The 19,358-nt window shown below is 39.4% G+C and overlaps 1 protein-coding gene across 1 annotated transcript in view; it reads left to right on the top strand.

Moving 5' to 3' along the window:
* RPP30 (ribonuclease P/MRP subunit p30) overlaps positions 1–19,358 on the top strand; it is a 28,297-nt gene extending 8,939 nt beyond the window's left edge. Inside the window, exons 6-11 of the mRNA XM_006052089.4 lie at positions 3,569–3,658; positions 12,701–12,817; positions 13,370–13,399; positions 13,810–13,847; positions 14,212–14,291; positions 18,815–19,358. Of these exons, the coding sequence (XP_006052151.4) occupies positions 3,569–3,658; positions 12,701–12,817; positions 13,370–13,399; positions 13,810–13,847; positions 14,212–14,291; positions 18,815–18,924 (465 nt within the window). The 3' untranslated portion in view covers positions 18,925–19,358. The remainder of the gene's footprint in view (positions 1–3,568; positions 3,659–12,700; positions 12,818–13,369; positions 13,400–13,809; positions 13,848–14,211; positions 14,292–18,814) is intronic.

Genomic DNA, 19,358 nt, shown 5'->3' on the forward strand with positions numbered 1-19,358 from the left:
ACATGTTAACAATTAGTAGTATGAAATCTAACCACCTTAAATAGCGTTGTTTCCATGGGAATTAACATACTAGTTTCCACTCAGAGTATCTGAAATATATCTCATAGATAAACCCTTTTTCTCCATAGTTACCCCAGGGGATAAGGCAAAGATGAAAGGTTATAAGCTGAGTCCATTGGCCAGGGCTTCTTGGGATGGGGGTGGCTGTAGAATGTGGCAGAGAGAGTTACATAGAAGTTTCAGGAGCTTCTGAGTTAGTTATTCCCATTTAGGATTTTTTTTTTTTTTTTTGAAGTATAGTTGATTGTTGTGTTAATTTCTGCTGTGAAGCATAATGATTCAATTACATATATTTTTCTTCATATTCTTTCCCATTATTATTCCCATTTAGGACTGGACAGGGTGAGGAGAATTCAGCCTGTTTAGGCAGCGGCCTCCAATCTACTTTGAGTGTGTACTATATCAATTTGAAAAAATACTGGTCCTACATCCCCAATATGTGTGTGTTTATTTTCTTTTAAATTATTTGATGTGTATATTTATTTTCTTTTAAATTATTTGCATGCTCCATTATATCAGTGTGCTTTATGAAATAATATACACACACTGAACAAAATATTTTGAGAGAAGGAATTAAAAATAAGTGAAAATTGAAGTTCTCTTTTCTTCCTGCTCCCCAAATCCATCCCTTACCCTTTGCAGAGCCTTATTGTACTAATACCTGAGGCTACTCAAAGGGTGGATCTTTCCAGGCTCCTTTTAAGGTGTGGTCTGGCTGCACTGGTGTCAGATTTGCCATGAAAATTTCTTAAAATGCAGGTGATTAGACCCTGCTTACTGAACTGATTGCCGGGAGTAGGGCCTGGTAATCTCCATTTTAAGCAAATTCTTCAGGGGAGGATTTTTTTTTTTTAAAACATGGGTTTAAATGTTGGGAGGATCCATTTATGGGCATCTCTTTTCACTGGCAAGCCTGGCTCTTCCTTGCATAAAACACCAGGATGTACCAGTCTGACATCCATGAAGGATTTGGGGGAGACTGAACCTTCTCCCTCTTATTCTCCTTGTTCCATAAAATCAAAGATAAGTGTATGTGTGTATGTACCATTTGGGGAATACCTTCCTTAAATCCTCATAGGAGTCTTTGCCCAGAGGAAGATTAGGAACAGTTGATATGAATTCATATACAACCTGCCAAAACCACTATAATCAAATTCTTAATCACAAGTATTTGGACATAATGTAATCATTTTTAATGATTTAGAAAGTATTTCATTATAATGTGAACATTAAACATTAGCTCTTATTTTATAGTTACCTAAGTGTATCAGTTGAACATTTGGATTAATAGCTAAATAACAAAAGAATTCGGTTTGAGACATTTTAAGTCTAAGGTGCCAAGTAGAGCTGTCCTTTGTAACTGAAAATTTATTATAATGCATGTATTTAAACCAACACAGGGGATTTTTTTTAAATTAATCCTGGGGAAAAAAGAGCAATACATAATCAAGTAACCTAATTTAGCTTTACGCTGGGGAAGAATGTTTTACAGGCTTTTAAGAAATGAATCAGCTTTTTGAAATGAAAAATAATTTGTACTTGTAATAATAAATTCAAAGAGTGCAAAGAGGTGTACACTGAAAAGTACACCATCCTCCTACTTAAAACGCCTTGTCCCTTTTCTTTAGAGGCAACCACAGTCAGAAGTTCTTGGGTTCCTTTTCAGAAGTATTTTCACCCAGTCCTTCTTCATTCCCCTCTCCCTCTTTCCTGCCTTCCTTCCTGATGCCTTGCTTTGTTCACCTGCCAGTGGTTCCATAATATCCATTTGAGAGGTGCCTCCCTGCATAGAAGGAGTCAGCGTGTTCTATTGTGTAAGACCCTGTTTGTTTAAGTAAAATTGAGGAATGTTTACTCGTGTCTAACCTTTTGTGATTGGTAATGCAGCAGATGTTCTTTCACTAATATCCTGAAGCATTTGTAGGGTATAAAGCTACAGAACACACTTCCGGTCTCTATAGGATACATTCCTATAGGTACTTCTGGTCTCTATAGGATACCTTCCTATAGGTGAAACTTGCTGATGTGTGCATGTAAAATCTTGATACCTGTTGCCGAGATGCTTTTCGAGACTGATTCTGAAAACCCTGTGAGTCCCTGTTTGTTCTTGTGTCACCTGTATATTACTAAACTTTATGATCTTTGCCAGTCTGATAGTGTAAAAATGGCAAACAGAAGCTGAATTTGTTTTAGTTTTACCTGCTATTCAGAGCTTTTCTCATCCATTCTTAGCAAATTTTCAATGAGTTTTATGAGTTAGACAGCTGTAGCAGTTGGGATGGGACAGGTCCTTTATGAGCCGAGTGTCTGCCAGAGCAGCATTACTTCCCAGGCTTACTAAGTTACTGTGACTGTCTTAAAGCCAGGCAGCCTCCGATCACTCCCTGCTTCCTGGAACCCTGAGGTGGGGGTAGCAATGAGGGGAGCGGGGATTCTGAAGGAAAAGTATAAGATGTGACAGTCCTGTCGCTGCTGAAGGTCGAGCCTACCCTGCAGGGCACTGTCACCCCCTCGACCCACGCCTCTTGGTCATCGCCACTGATGTTAGATTGCCAGCACAGCCGCCCTGGCAGCTTGAGTTTGTTCATCAAGCCTGACTACACCGGCATTGATAGCGAGGCTTATTTTTTGTCATGGTAGGGAAGAGCCAGTTCTTTTTATCTCTGCAAATCAAATAATGGCAAAATGAGAGCCGGATGTGCAGCTTCTAGCCTGCACTTTTAAGCTAGTAACCACTCCTCAGCTTTATTTTCCGTCCCTGTTCTTCCTTTTATCCTCGTTTCCTTATCCGTTTATTTTGTCTTGCATGTATTTTTTTATAAGCAGTTTCAGATCTCTTTTGGAAGTAAATGCAGTGTCAACAAGTAATAGCAAAAATGAGAAGAAAGGAGAGAAATTAACAGTTTAAAAAAAATGCATTCAGAATCATTTGATTTACAACAGTTCTCCTTTGACCATTTGTGGAGATGCTTTGTTTCTATCAGCATTTGAACGAAATGCTGTTGGTAGTGCCACATGTTTCTTTGACCACTCAGTAAACTGATCGGACCCATAGACGTGGGACAGTTGCTGGCACAAAAATAAATAATTTCTGGAGAAAGTGGACCGTGCATACGTTCCTTTTAGCTTTGCTTTTTTTTTTTGGATGTCAAAACCGTTTCCTTTTTCTGGAACAATCTGAAGTAACCTTCCAGAAATTGAGCCTCTCTTAGCAACCTCTCCTTGTGTAGCTGACCGTGGATTAGAGGGTCTCTGGACCATGTCTGTTGAGATGTTCTGTAGACATACCACCCTACTTCAGCTGGATTGCAGCTAAACCATTCAAACCAAATGCAAATGGCTAACCATTGGTTTTGCAACAGGACGGATGCATTTGAACACAGAACCCTACAGTGTCTATAGAGTGAGCCATATCTATTTGCATTTCTTTATAGCATGTTTGACCCTACCGCATTCTTAACATGTGCCAGTTTTGCTTTTGGTTTTACGTGTGTTTTCTTCTTGACAGGTTGCTTGTACACATTTAGATGTGGATTTAGTCTGCATAACTGTGACAGAGAAGCTACCATTTTACTTCAAAAGACCCCCTATTAATGTGGTAAGTGTCACACTTTGTTCTCTATGTGAATCTCTAGATGTGCGTTCACATGCTGGGAAAGGGGCAGAGGAAACCGCTGTTTTTAGAGGGGAAAAATCAAAGGCTGGTAATAAATAGACAACTTAAAGGATTTTATTGTGCAAACTGACTAAAGGCTGAAAGAAAGCTTAATATAAAAAATAACTAGTAAATTACCAAGGTGTGTTTGAAAGGCCTCAGGAAATTTTCTAAGCGGATAGCTAATAATAATGGACACTTACAGTCTGCATGTTGCATATTAAGGAGACAGAGAAGCCAAGAAAGGAGGAGGGAAAAACTAGGGTTCTCATGGCAGCAGCAAACTGGAAAGGGGAGTGGGGGTGGCAGGGACAGGAGAGGGCAGGGGATGGAAAGCACAGCAGGCATAGTCTGTGCCCAGTTAAAACCTGCACCGAGGCATGCTGGCTCACACAAAGACCCAGCGTTGCTTTTGGAATAACCAAAGAAGGTGACCCGCGTTGTACTCCTTCCTCTGCTATAGAACCTTTCTCGTTACCTTTCTACATAATTTCTCATTTTCTTCTACTCGTTATCTTCCATCTGTCACACCTTTTTATAAGTCTTCTTCTATCATGAAAGTGAGATTGCTTCACATCGGGAGCTATAAGGTTGGCACACCTGTCAACTATTTGCATTGGCAACCGGATCCGGGAAGAGTCAGGATGCTATTTTAGAACAGTCTTCTGAAGCTGGTTCCCATTCTCAAAAAGTGCTGTTGAAGGAGAAAAAAAAGGTTTAACAGTCTAGATTACATAGCCAACCCTGTCAGAATTGGAAAATTAAAAATGTATGGGTTTTTTTCAGGATAGGTAACTCCCCTATTCATTTGTCTCTGGAGAATCTTTTGTTTCCCTCTCTGCTGCTAAGGAGTTGGCTTGATGCTGAGAGTAGGCAGAGACGGTAAAGAGGAGAAAATTGATCTGTATGGTATGGAAAAATTGAATCTGGTGTGGAAAAAGTTTAAGATGGCTTATGTTCTACCCCTGAATGTATGCTACTATAAAGCATTCAGGAGTAATATTTTGAAAAGTATTCAAAATTTTAGAGTTATATATTTAAAGGAAAAACTATTAAACAGCTCTTTGCTGATTAATAATGAGAATACTACTGAACATATGTATAACAACACGCTCAAATCATTGTTTCCCCACGTTCTTGCCAGTACTTATAGATAAATGAGTAAACACGTTTAAAAAAAGGCCCTAAATCATCACATTTTAGAATTGGAAATCTATGTTGTTTTAACAGCTCACTTGTCAAACATGGTCAAATGAAGGCAAGGAGAAGCTGTACAGCTCTTCAGACCCAGGGTTGGGACAGACCGGGTTGATTTCCATTGGGTGAGATCTCCAATGTGCCCCAGCTACCATGTTGAAAGCTCAGACTAACAGAGTACCTGAGGTGGTGACAGTCTTACCGGCCTCACGTGTTGGTGCTCCCCTGCAGAGCAGGCTTTGTCTCCAGAAGTTTGCCAAGGCTTTTTACCAGCTCCAGTTTGCCATTCCAGTTTACATGTAAATGGCACTTGCCATAAGTTGCTCTTAAACTTTCAACTTCTTTACTTTTCTCTTTACCCTGATGAATAAGGAAGGCCATTTTTTAGATGACTTTGCCTGAGTAAACCCACGTACAATACTGTGTTCTTGGTTGGGAGGAGACAGTGACATGTGATGCTAAGGCCAAGTCCATGGAATGGACAGCAGTTCACGGCACTTAATTCTTCTCATCCCACAGCAATGCTAAGCTACCCAGTGGCAGTTTTGGGGATGTCTGTTGGTTTCTTATGAACCTGCCCTACTGTTCAACCCAGATTATAAGCTTCTAGGAAGCACCAAGCGTGTCATGGTCTTTTCTTAATTACCCCAATACCTTCTCTTTAATGAGTCCTCCCTAAAATTTTCAGTTGAACGAGTATACATCTAATTTCATATTGTCAAGGTGCAACTTAGGGAACACAAGCAAATCCTGCAAGCCATTAACCCTTAGCTGTTGTCAGGGCTCAGCAGGCAGCCTCCACAGTGAGAGGAGTCGGGCACTGGGGCATGAGGAGGAGACGCCCCAGGACAGCCCACCTTCCAGTTCCATCTGTAAGGTCAGGAAGGTACTATTTTTTGATGGATATTTTTGGCCACATTCCCACATTTTTTAATGTAAGAATTCTGAAAAGTAAAAATTTGACAAGTGCGACGGATATGCAGTATTTAACACAGTGTCTGCTTTTTTTAAAATCTGGTGTGAACATTTTACATATGTTGTTTAATAAAAACTAGATGATGGAGTGGAGGGAAGGCTGTGCAGCCTTATTTTTAGTCTTTGTCTAGTGTATAAGTAGGCTGCGGTGTGAATTGGTCAGGAAGCAGAAGAGTCCCTGTTAATTTCATTCACCTCTTTTTCATTTAAGAGAAACTGGAATTAAAAGTTAAATTAACTAAATTTAAAAGCATATTGATACAATAAAAGTTATCGAGTTTGTTGTACAGGGTAAATAAAGAGTTGTTGTATAGATGTGTGTATATTATTTATACCTGATAATTATACCTATTATGGATTTGGAACTGTATCCTTAAAGTATGGAAATACATTCCCCATGAAAATATAGAAGATGTAGTGAATGTGGGGAACAGTTTAGTCTGAAGTCTTGGTCCTTGCATGCTCTTTTGGCCCTTGGAATGAATTTGTCTTTGACCATGATAAGTTGTTGGCTTGGTTTATAAGGATCACAGTATTGGGTACAGATCTTAGTTTGGATGGAGTGGTGAAAAAAAAAAAATGAGCAGTAAGATACTTAATTCATTAGTCTTGACCTCCTGGCCATAAGGCATGTGAGAATTATCAGCTCAGAAAGTTGGGATTTTAGGCCAAAGGGTACAGATTTTCACTTAGAAAAAGAACTAGTTCCGAGGCTCTAATATACAGCATGGGCGACCATAGGTAATAGTCCAGTATTGTAACTTAAAAGTAGCTGAGAGAAGATCCTAAGCAGTCTCACCACAGGAGAAAAAAATGCTAACTACATCAGGTGATGGTTATGTTAATTATCTTGATCTTGGTAATCATTCTACATTGTAGAGCAATGGTCCCCAGCCTTTTTGGCACCAATAACTGTTTTCTTGGAAGACAGTTTTTCCATGGACTCGGGGCTTGGGGAAAGAGATAGATGTTTTCACTTTCGCCCGCCGCTCACCTCCTGCTGTGTGACCGGGTTCCTAAGAGGCCATGACTGCTGCTGGTCCATGGCCTGGGGACCCCTGATGTAGAGTATATGTATATCAAATGACCACATTATATACTTTAAATATATACATGATATTTTTCAGTCATCCCTCAATACAGCTTTAAAAAAAGAAGTAAAAGAAGGTTGCAATTATGAAGCAGGGCCCAGGAGCTAAGACATACCAAAGCATTCCTTATATATAATTTTTAGCAGCTTTCATCCCTCTTGGTATCTTCACCACATGCTTAGGGCACCATAATTTCAGTTATGTTAATTCCCTCTAGAATCTCCTACAAACCTCCTCTGAAGTCTAAGTAACTTGTAATAGAAGCATTTTATCTTGTTATAGTTGGGTTTCAAGAAAGCTGAATTCAGCTCCTTTTCTTGGATAACCAAATGACCTCTAATAGCATTTTAAGGTTTAAGCTCTCTCACACTTGCTCTCAGCCCACAGCTTTAAGGTGGGGTAGATGTTAATTCTCTCCATTATGCAGGTGATGTAATTGAGACTCAGGTAGCTTGCATCTCGCAACAGGTACACATCTCTCTGAAAGGTTAACTTGGGATTTGTACTCAAGCTTTGATTCTAAATCTGCTGTCATTTTCCTCTTGGGAAATGTTATTTAAAATTACAGCAGAGCTCTTTGTTAAGCACAGAGTAATTTCTTATTTTAAAATATCTTTATGAATTCAGGTTTTGAGAAGAATTTTCTTTAAGCAACACCTATCTTCACCTTCATTTTGATTTTTTTTTAAACAGTGTTTTGCCATTCAACAACAACTAAAAGTTTTTTGAGCTATTTTCATGCTCTCTTTGTGAAGTTTTCCCTTCAGCATTTTCTCGAACTCTAATGCATTTGTCTTCTTGGTCCAATTAGTCCCCACTGAAAGAAATCCAGTAAATAGTATCTGAAGCAATGAGGTTGTTCCAGGAATCTTTCCATATATCCTTGAGTTGGGTGTGACTGCTCTATAAACTTTATTTTTCATCACACATACTGTGAACCTAAATGTGTTAAGTACTTTATGGATTTAGTGCTTGGAGCAGTGCCAGCAAACTTGGCAGTATCAAAAAATGTCTGTGTGGCAAAAAAAAAAAACCACCACCCATCAGAAACAGAGTGGAAAGACTAATGACAGACTGGTGGAAATAGTTTCACTTATGTCATAGACAAATGGCTAGTCTCTTTAATATATAAAGAGCTCCTAGAAGTTGATAGGGCTTCCCTGGTGGCTCAGACGGTAAAAAAATCCACCTTCAATGAGGGAGACCTGGGTTTGATCCCTGGGTTGGAAAGATCCCCTGGAGAAGGGCATGGCAACCCACTCCAGTATTCTTGCCTGGAAAATCCCCATGAACAGAGGAGCCTGACGGACAACAGTCCATGGGGTCACAAAGAGTCAGACATGACCGAGCTACTAAGCATGCATGCAGAAGTTGATCACCTTAAAAAAGAGAGATGTTCAATCCAAAAAAATGGATTAAGAATATGAAAAGGACATTTCACAGGAAAGGAAATACAAATAGGCTGTTAACATATGAAAATATGCTTAAATTCATCATGCTAAGAGAAAGTCACATCAAAAATCACCTATCTGATTGGCACAAACCCAGAAGTTTGATGATACATGGTTGTAAGGCTGTGGGAAAGCAAGGGTTCTCATACTTTGATTTTAACTGTGTAAGTGGAGCAGTCCATATGAGGGAGGGGATAATTTGGCAACAGCTATCAAAATTATGCATGCTTTACCCTCTGACCTAGTGTATTAGTTGCTTGGGGTTATCATAACAAAGTACCACAAATGGGGTGGCTTAAACTAACAGAAATGCATCAACTCACAGTTCTGGAGACTGGAAGTCTGAAATCAAGACATTATGGGGTTATGCTCCCTCTGAGACCAGTAGAGGGATCCTGCTTTGTCTCTTCCTAGCTTTCTGTGATTTGCTGGCAGTCTTTGGTGGTCGTTGGCCTGCAGCTGCATAGCTCTGATTTCTGCCTGTCTTTACGGCGTGTCTCTGTGTCTTCACGTGGTCATCATTTTGTAAGGACACCAGTCATACTGGAATAGGAGTCTGCCCTATTCCAGTAAAACTTCATTTTAATTTACATCTATAGTGACCCTGTTTCCAAATAAGGTTACATCCTAAATACTGAGTATTAGGACCTCAACATAACCTTCATAAGAGACACAATTCAACCTGTAATACCCAGCAATCCCACCTTAGCATTTATTCTACAGATATACTGGAACAACTCAAAACTATGAGAGGCTTGGTTAAGCATGCCATACCTCTGCAATGGAGCACTGCTCTAAAGCAGTGCTGAAGTTAGGAGCTGACATGGAAAACCCTTCAATCAGAACCACAATGTAGTATGCTATCTTTGGGGTAAAAAACAGGAAAACAGATGTTGTTTATATTTGCTTATATTCGTATGAAGAAACTCGGGGAAAAGACATAAGAAATTAATAAGTGTGATTGTGGGAGACGGGGGTGGGGCAAACAGGGGCAGAGATACAATTAAGACTTTTTGTTGCTTTCTTGTGTTACTTGATATGTGAATCGTATGAACGAGTTACCTGTCTCAAGAACAATACACCAAGAGTGTCCTCCTTTGCAACTTAGTAAAGAACTAATTTTCATGAAATAAACAGGGAATCTGTATATCGTCCCAGTAATCCACCCCCTATTTTCTTTCTCTCTTCTTTCTCTTAAGCTTTGCTTTAGTTCTTGGGATTTTACCGCCACTATCTCTTTTCACACGTCACACACCTGCTCTTGGTTTGTAGCATCGTTATGACTTATTTCTCATTAGTAAAGAAATATCTGCTTATTCCAGAACCTTTGGTCAGAGATGCAAACAAAAGCTAATCAAGCAGGCACTGGCATTCTTTATGAAAAGGCTGTTATGAACAATCAGTTGATGAGCTTAAGGCAATTTACATTAAAATGGGCTTGGAAGCAGGAGCACAGGTAATGAGTCTGTATTTCATCTATCTAAAATTTTTGAATAAAGTGTTATGAAAGAAGTGTTCACAGCCTTCAGTAGCACATTATCTTCAGTTTCCGAGTTTTCTTTCCATTTTAAAAGTGAATTTGATTAATGTACTAAGATCAGAATCAGAACTTTTTTCTTAAAAAATAATTAAGTGGATAATTATGTCCATTTAACCCTCTCTATGCCCAAAGAAGAAGTTTTTCTTTTGCTCTGGTCCCCAAGGGGGCGCGAGGTGGGGAGTAGCAAGAATACTTGGGACCTGGTCCCCTAGTTGTGTGTGTCACCTGCATCTTTTACTTCTCCTCTTCTGCATCTTACTGACCTGTGCTTTAGTTCAGCAGCTAGAGGGATGAGGAAAAGAAGTACATGTAAGTAAGCCTCTTTGGCTAATTAGTAGTTTTGGTTAGAGAAACAGCCAGGGGGATAGTTGAGAATATGGTTGAAAGACATGATTTGGTTTATCTGTGAATTTCAATTTGCCAAGTTAACCTTGGTTTCTTTTATGATGGATAATCCATAGTGAACAGCATTATCATATGACCTCTTTTCCATAAGCTACTATTTATTCCCTCAGAATATTAATATATTAAATGCTTTTTATATAAAAGAACAGCTCTGTGTTACTGAGAAGTATCATGATGCCAGCTTCCAAATGTCCAAGCTAGACAGGGAGAATGGGGTATATCTTTGTGCCACAAAGAATATCATAACAGACATCATTCCCAGATAGAATCAACACAAGACAAAGAATTGGGGGCAGGAAGAAGCTGTTGAAAAAGAGAGGGGGAGGTTGCAGTATGGAAGACAGGGTGTAAGTGCTAATTAAACTAGGATCAGGTATAGAGGGGAGCTAAAGTAAAATCTGGGCACCTCGAGGCGGCACGAAGAGGAAAGGGGAGATTAGGGGATGAGAAAAGAAGTCTGTATTCAGAAGACAGGTGTTTTGCATTACTTTTTACACTCAGGAATAGACCTCCAGCCGTCCTAGCTGGACAGGTCCCAGCCCATCTACCTCCTGGTCTTTGCCTGCTTTACTTACTTTGTTCCTTCAAAAGACCACTGCAGCCATTGTGACTCCAATCATCACCTCCATGAGAAAATCCGTAGATGCTCTGTGTGGCTACCAAGATTAATTCTGTCTCTGTTCTAAAGACCGGCATTGCTGGCCCTTCCCATCCTCTTCTAGCCTCCACTCCCACCACAGGTCTCTCCTCATTCTCTCCTCCCCAGCCTTTGACCTTCTCCACACACTCCACCGCTCCCTCCAGCCCTGGAGCCTCTTCATATACCCCTCCCTGCAGCCTGCCTTGCGCAAGTGCTTCACTCTTCTGCTGTTTAACTGATTTAAGTCCTTCCTCACCTACACCTAGACTTCTCCTTGACTTTACTTAGCACAGTGCTGCTGCTGCTAAGTCACTTCAGTCGTGTCCGACTCTGTGCGACCCCAGAGACGGCAGCCCACCAGGCTCCCCGTCCCTGGGGTTCTCCAGGCAAGAACATTAGAGTGGGTTGCCATTTCCTTCTTCAAGGCATGAAAGTGAAAAGTGAAAGTGAAGTCGCTCAGTCGTGTCCAACTCTTAGCGACCCCATGGACCGCAGCCTACCAGGCTTCTCCGTCCATGGGATTTTCCAGGCAAGAGTACTGGAGTGGGGTGCCATTGCTTCTCCACTTAGCACAGTGGAAGTTTTTAATTTTTGTGTAATTATTTGATGGTCTCCCCCACTAAACTGGAAGTTTTTAGAAGAGAAGAACCATGTAAGCTTTTGCTCACCATACCCTTGCACAGCTGGCTTGAAACCCCCCTCTTGTAAATGGATGAAGATGCAAATCACTCTTCAGGGAAGCAGAATAGTGTAGGGGTGGATTTAGTCCCATTGCCACCTCTTCCAGGCTGAACAGTCGGTTGATGAGCTTAAGGCAGTTCGCATTAAAATCATCTTATAAGCAGGAGCTCAGGTAATGAGTCTGTATTTCATCTATCTAAAATTTTTAAATAAGGTGTTACCTGTGGATACCTGTGGATTCCACCCTATTAAGAACACCTTAAACAAGAAAGTTTCTTTTTCTCATGTAGAAGGCCAAGCTTGCAAGCTGGGCAATATTGTCAGGGATGCAGGCTGCTTTCCTTGTTTTTGCTGGGCATTCATGAGCTCCGCTTAAGATACTGATTCCATTGGTAAAGAAAATGGGGAGATCAGAGCGGGACAGTTAGCTGTCTCTGCCGTAGTGCTTTCTGGGCATTGTGGGTGTTGAGTAAATACAGAAGACTCTCTCAGCACAGAGCCTGGCACATAGCACTTCTTGGCTGTTTGTGTGTCTTCCTTCAGCATGTGCACACTAAATCCCTTACCCTAGACGCCTTCTGCTCCTGTTCTTAGGATGTTTTTGAGTTCTTCATTCTTGGATCAACTTAGTTGGTTCACTACATTTGCAAACAGTCTACCCTGCATGTAGGGAACACGTCTCCGATTTCCTTTTGATAGTTCATGGAGTAGTAGCCCTTCTGCCACACCACTGGGATGTTGCTCTCCTCGGCTGTTTATATAAAGTCAGGTTCCCCACAGCTCAGATAAACTCTGTTGATCAAATAGAGCCAAAGATCTTTTTTTCTCCCATGGATGGTGCCATCCGGGCACAAATATGCCTTTTTTCAAAGCTATACCTGGACATGCAGGAGTTAGGCAAGGAGGGACAGGGTGAGGAAGGAGGTGAGAGGGAAGTTCAGTGAAAATAAAATAAGACAGTGTGTGTTAGCCTTAACAGTTTTCTTTTCTTTGTTTCCTATGAAGGCAATTGACCGAGGAGTGGGCTTTGAACTTCTCTATAGCCCTGCTATCAAAGACTCCACGATGAGAAGGTACACAATTTCCAATGCCCTCAATTTGATGCAGGTCTGCAAAGGCAAGGTATGGTTCCATAATTTTAGGATGGTTTTCAAATCTGATTGTTTATTATTAATATACTGGGGTTATCCAGCTGATCCTTAGAGCAAAAAGTTCTCAAGGCCCAAGAACAAATTCTACCATTTCAACAGGCTCTGCAGGTTTTAAGAGAAAGAAAAATACTCTAGGGAAAAATAACATGAAGTGGGAAAGATGTGTTGAAAGTCTTTATCTTTCAGTAAAGAATTGGCCATTTACCTCCTGTGAAAGAATAGTCTGGAGAGCAATTATTTGTCATCATTGAGTTGAATTAAGGTTACATGCCCTTTTCAACTAGTTTTTTAAACTGATTCATCTTTCCTAAGATCTGTTGGGAAGGCCTGTTCTGTTTCTTATTTTAGGCTGCTTTTAGTTTGACATGAGGTCTTTCATCCATCACTTTAATTATGTACCTTATCTTAAGAAGAAGTTGGTGTTTATGTTAAAAATTTGATTGCTGGTTATTTGTATTGTAAGACTCTTCAGTTTTTTCCCACATTTATCTAAGATTAATGTTGATTACTTTCTGTTTTGTAGAATGTAATTATATCTAGTGCTGCAGAAAGGGTAAGTCTGGCATTAAGTACTTTGTTTTCACTTTTCAAGTTTTAAAACTAAAAGGTTTCTAGGGTAGAAATTAAAATAGTAATGTAATAAAAGGTTGTGTTTTCATTTTAAACTTCATTTGCTCATTGTAATTGCTGAAGAGCAATTTTATCCCTATTTATCCCCATTCTTTTGGGGCTTCAAATTTTGTTTATATAAATAGTCTTTCCTTCATATTGTTGTAAAATGCTTTTCAAGGATCTTTTATATTTTCAAAAATGTAAGAAACCCATCAAAATTATAACGACTTAAATTTATGCAGTTGACTTCCTTATTTTTAGATACTTAAGCATCCTATTTACTGCAGATGAAGTCATTGAAATGTTATGAATAACTTCTCTCATATCTATTTTTTGTTCATTTTATTTTAGCCTTTAGAAATAAGAGGCCCATACGATGTGGCAAACTTGTATCCTTTTCTGAATAAGAAGTCATTGCAATTTTCTTTTAGGAAATTTGGAATTTAGTATATTAAACTTTAACAAGAGTTTTAAAACTATAAGTCTATCAACTAAGAATTTCAAAAACAAATTACATCAGGCTTAAAGTGCTTTATCCTTTTGTTTTCTGGATGAAGGGTAAAGTAGAAAAGGGGGGAAGAGTAAAAGTTTAGAGTTAAATGAGCCTTTTCTCAAATGCTTTTTCCATTTAGGCTAAGAACTGTAAAATTAAAGTGTCTCTTTCAGTGCCAGGGCAGCTGGCATTGTTGGTTATGTTTCTGTTGGTCTGGTGTCCTCGGCTGACTCTGGGCTGAAATCTTTAACGACCCCCAGAGGGTTGCTGTTTGGGCTGTCTGAAAGTGATGCGAAGGCCGCAGTGTCCACCAACTGCCGGGCAGTGCTTCTGCATGGAGGTGAGCACGTTTTTCCAACAGAATCAGAGTGGTCATGTTAAGAGCCAGTCATTTCTGTCAAACAGTTGAGCCATATCAACTTTTATTATCCTGCCCCTCAGAGTTCCTTTAAAATCATCTTTTCTGAACCCACTAGCCATGTGCATCAGTGCTTTTCTTGCCCTTCACTTCAGGCTTTATGTTCTGTAGTGTGTGGAATGAATATACTTTGCCTTGTGTGTTGAATGCATTCTTTCAAGCTCTACATATGTATCCCTGCCTACATTTTGATAGGCCTCTAATTGCCCTTTCTTCTCCAGAGGGACATGCTTTCCCTGCTGAAAATCACTGATTGAGAGAAGTGAAAAGTGAAAAATACATGTTAAGCCATTGATGAGGAACACAAAAGCACCGAATACATTTTTAAAGATCTAGCTAGCAAACTCGGATCACAACTTTGCACATTTATTACATCTTGTGGTTCTTTTCTCATTTTTTGTTTCCATGTTCAAGTATGCATAGACTCCACGTTTTTTTTTTACTCACATTTCATTTACATATATCTACCTCCTTACCCTAATTCTGCTACTTGAAGGCACTGAATTTCTTATTCATCAGATGATAAAAATTGAACTAGAAGTGTTTGACATTCCAGGACTTTGGAAAATGAAAAAGAGGCTTTTTAAAAGGAAAAGAGTTTGTACTTTTGATCTGCTGTTTTTATCTGCATTCTCTTTGTAAATTTTAGTAGTAGTGGTAATGGTCAGAAAGCAGTTTACTTGATACTATCCACATGCGTGTTAAGCTTCAGAATTGGTTGATACATGAAGACTAGGTTATTTAAGAGTAGTTAAGACTAGGTTAAAAGAGTAGTTAAGTTATTGAGGGCTTGTATACTATGTCTGGATTTTAATGATCTGATTTCTGCTTGGCAGAACTGGTTGCTGTATTGACTTACCATGAATTAGATGATTTTGCTTTTGTTTTCAACATTTTTAGTTAGAGATTCTTTTATTATATACATAACCTAGTCCCATCATATAAGCTCTGGGAATGACCAAATTAGAACTTTTATCAAGATTTTCTGAAATTAGGAAATAGTTCAAACTGGTGGTTCTGCCATTATTTTTGTCTATCTTAAGTGAACGTTTAAGTATCATCAAGATTTTGGGTAACAATTAGTGGTCTAAAACAGACTAAGACAAAGAAGGGAAACTAATGTTAAAAATTTAATAGGGAAAAATATGAAAATCTACTCTTGACTTCAAGAACCTCAGCTATTCAACATAAGCTATATCTAAAGCTAGGCTTTTATGGAAGCTAAACTAAAAGAAGTCTCGTGGACTCTAATAGCATTCCCAGTCATTCTAGTTGTGCCCCAGACAGTCCTAGTTTATGCTCTCTGTCCCTGTAGAATTAATAGCACATCTATAGGATAAATTGTAGTTCCCGTGGTTTTAGTTGACATTGGGATCAATGAGACAGTCGTGTGGTGGGATACTAGGATTATTAATTCAGCCTAAGGTTCAGTTCAGTTCAGTCGCTCAGTCGTGTCCAACTCTTTGTGACCCCATGGACGGCAGCACGCCAGGCCTCCCTGTCCATCACCAACTCCCGGAGTCCACTCAGACTCATGTCATTGAGTCAGTGATGCCGTCCAGCCATCTCATCCTCTGTCATCCCCTTCTCCTCCTGCCTTCAATCTTTCCCGGCATCAGGATCTTTTCAAAAGAGTCAGTTCTTCGCATCAGGGGGCCAGAGTATTAGAGCTTCAGCTTCAGCATCAGTCCTTCCAATGAGTATTGAGGACTAATTTCCTTTAGGATTGACTGGTTTGATCTCCTTGCTGTCCAAGGGACTCTCAAGAGTCCTCTCCAACACCACAGTTCAAAAGCATCAATTCTCCAGTATTCAGCACTCTTTCTCGTCCAACTCTCACATTCATACATGACTACTGGAAAACCGTAGCTTTGACTAGACAGACCTTTGTTGGCAAAGTAATGTCTCTACTTTTTAATATGCTGTCTAGGTTTGTCATAGCTTTTCTTCCAAGCGTCTTTTTAATTTCATGGCTGCAGTCACCATCTGCAGTGATTTTGGAGCCCAAGAAAATAGTCTCTGACTGCTTCCATTGTTTCCTGATGAAAGTGAAAGAAGAGAGTGAAAAAGCTGGCTTAAACTTAACATTCAAAAAACTAAGATCATGGAATCTGGTCTCATCACTTCATGGCAAATAGATGTGAGAAACAGTGGAAACAGTGAGAGCCTAAGTTTACATGAAAAGAATTACTCTATTCTGAGGCAAGAGGATTCAAAGCCTCACTGTCATCCTCTGTACTGGTAAGACCCAACTGGCACCTGCATCATCCTGAGTGCCACATTTAAGGGCACCACTGCACAGAAGCACTACCAAAAGATGGTTAATTCTTGGAGGGTGTGAAAACCCTATCATGAGAGCAATTGTTGAAAATAGTGCAGGAGTAGATACCTAGAAAACAGAAGAGTTGGAAGCCTTCTCCACATTGGAAGGCTTGCTATAAAGAATCAAAGTTAGATGAGTCCTGTGGGCTTCTAGCAGCCAGTGAATAGCAGTTTTAAGGTCAAGACAGAGAAAAGAGGTTTAGGGTCTAAAAGAGTTACTTTAGTAACTAAATAAAAATCTTGTTTTTCAGTGGTTTATAATCTTGTTGGCTTAGATTAAAAAGTAAATGTTCATGTGATTAAAAAAAGAATATTTCTGACATGGAACTAAAATAATTTTGAAACTAATCCTTTTTGTTTTGTTACAAACATTTTTGTTAATTGCTTTTGACAATTTAATTTTTATATTTATTCTGCTGATTTTTAGACTTTTACTCATAATCATAGTGATAAAATAGACATCTGTAACATTTTTCTTGGTGAAATGCAAATTTAAGGCAATTTCTGTTTGTTTTGAGGTTCTCTGATTATGTTGGTGTTGTAATGACCTTGAAAGAAGTTTTGTCCCTGTTATAAATTAAAATGCTTTTAAATAACTGACAGAAATTTAGTAGACTTGGTAAATTAATCTTGATAAATGAGAAGGTAATATTTAACTTTTTAGAAATGACTTTACTTTCTGTTACATGAAATAAGTCTTAATTAAATTTGTGTTTATCAAGTCCCTTTGATTTTATCTCTTTTGTCACCAAAGGGTCTTGCTTCCTCCCTCATCCTTCCCCATTTCCTAAGGACTAAGTTTAAATCTCTTCGTGGCACTGTGACCTTTCACAAACTACCCCTCCAGCCTTGTTTCCCCCTGGTTTTTTCACACTCCTCCTTTACACCAGTCATCTTGTCTCCTACGTATTATTTTCTTATCTCTCTCTCCATATCTTTGCAAAGGAAAACTTTCCTTTTTCTTTTCCTTCTTTTATGATAGTGTTACTTCTTTTGTGATACCGTCCTGATTCCTCCAGGCAGGGTTACTTCTTGTGGGGTCTCCATTCCTACTATACTATTATATTTGCCCCTGATGTGCTGTCAGTATGGGTAGAAAGAAGCACTGTTTAGGCTTCTCAGAATCCTCTGTAGATAACACAGTGCCTGGCCCCTTAGTACACTTTTAGCAGAAGTTAGCTAGACTGAAGTTGAACTCTGCTGCCAGCCTGACCTAAACATCTAATAATTTCCATTCTTCTTTGTCCATTGTCAACAACACAAAAGAGATCAATAACCATGTGTATTATTCTTTATTCACTCAACAAGTATTTCTTAAACATTTGTTAAATAACCAGGCATTGCTGTATGTTGGCCATATAATATGATTGATTCTTCAGACAGACACTCATGATCTAGTGAGGGACACAGATAATGAATGGTCTGTGCCATAAAATGAAGTGAGCACACACACCACCGTGGATCAGTACAGCTGACTGTTGTACTGCTGTCCTGGCTCATCCATCTCTACCACACTTTATGCATGTGCTGCCCCAACCTCTGAAACTTGGTTTCTGGCTACATGAGATGCCATTAGAGACAGACCATTGGAGATAACTTGCCCTGTAATTTTACCCTTGAGGGTAGTCCCTTTGGAATGAACTAGATGTTAATAATATACTGATATTTGTATAAGCTAGGGGCAGGTAAAGGCGATCGCAGTAAATGGCATCAGCACTCACAGCAGGTTTATCATTTACTCATGCTGTACGTCACAGTGACATGGGGATTTCTTTGGAAGGAATGATGCTAAAGCTGAAACTCCAGTACTTTGGCCACCTCATGCGAAGAGTTGACTCATTGGAAAAGACTCTGATGCTGGGAGGGGTTGGGGGCAGGAGGAGAAGGGGACGACACAGGATGAGATAGCTGGATGACATCACCAACTTGACGGACATGAATTTGGGTAAACTCCGGGAGTTGGTGATGGACAGGGAGGCCTGGCATGCTGCAGTTCATGGGGTCGCAAAGAGTCGGACACAACTTAGTGACTGAACTGAACTGAACATGGGGATGCTTGTCATACCACCTCTTTAAATCATATCTTAACTTTAAGCACCTTGGTTTCCCTGTTTGATTTATAGAAACTAGAAAAACTGCTTTTGGAATTATTTCCACGGTGAAGAAACCTCGGACATCAGAAGCAGATGATGATTCTCTTCCAGCCTGCAAAAAAGCCAAGTGTGAGAGCTGAAAAGAACCGTCCATCTCAGTTGACACTCTGCCCTTTCAGAGTCCATCAGCCACTCTGAACAGAAACGGAACCCCCATATGATTCACTGTTTTCACTTGGAGCCAGATGTCACTAGTCTATAAAAGCAATCTTATATTCAAGCCATTAAAATAACAAAACCTAGTAAAACATTTAAAAAAAAAGACTGTCCCCTTACATTAATTTAAATATATTTTAGGAGAAAAACAAAGACTAGTTTGTTTATCCTTTGCATTAAGTGATAAATGGCAGGTATACGTAAGATCTTTCAATACAAGAGACTCTTTAAAAATCTTTCTTATTCATTTTGAAGTTCATGCTTTTCAGCTTCACTTGGTATATATGGCTTATTATTTTTTAGTTTTACTGCTCAAAAAGTGATTATTTTGAGGACTATTGAAACTTTTGCTAAAGGA

Source organism: Bubalus bubalis, chromosome 23 (assembly GCF_019923935.1).
Source record: "Bubalus bubalis isolate 160015118507 breed Murrah chromosome 23, NDDB_SH_1, whole genome shotgun sequence".
NCBI lineage: Eukaryota > Metazoa > Chordata > Mammalia > Artiodactyla > Bovidae > Bubalus > Bubalus bubalis.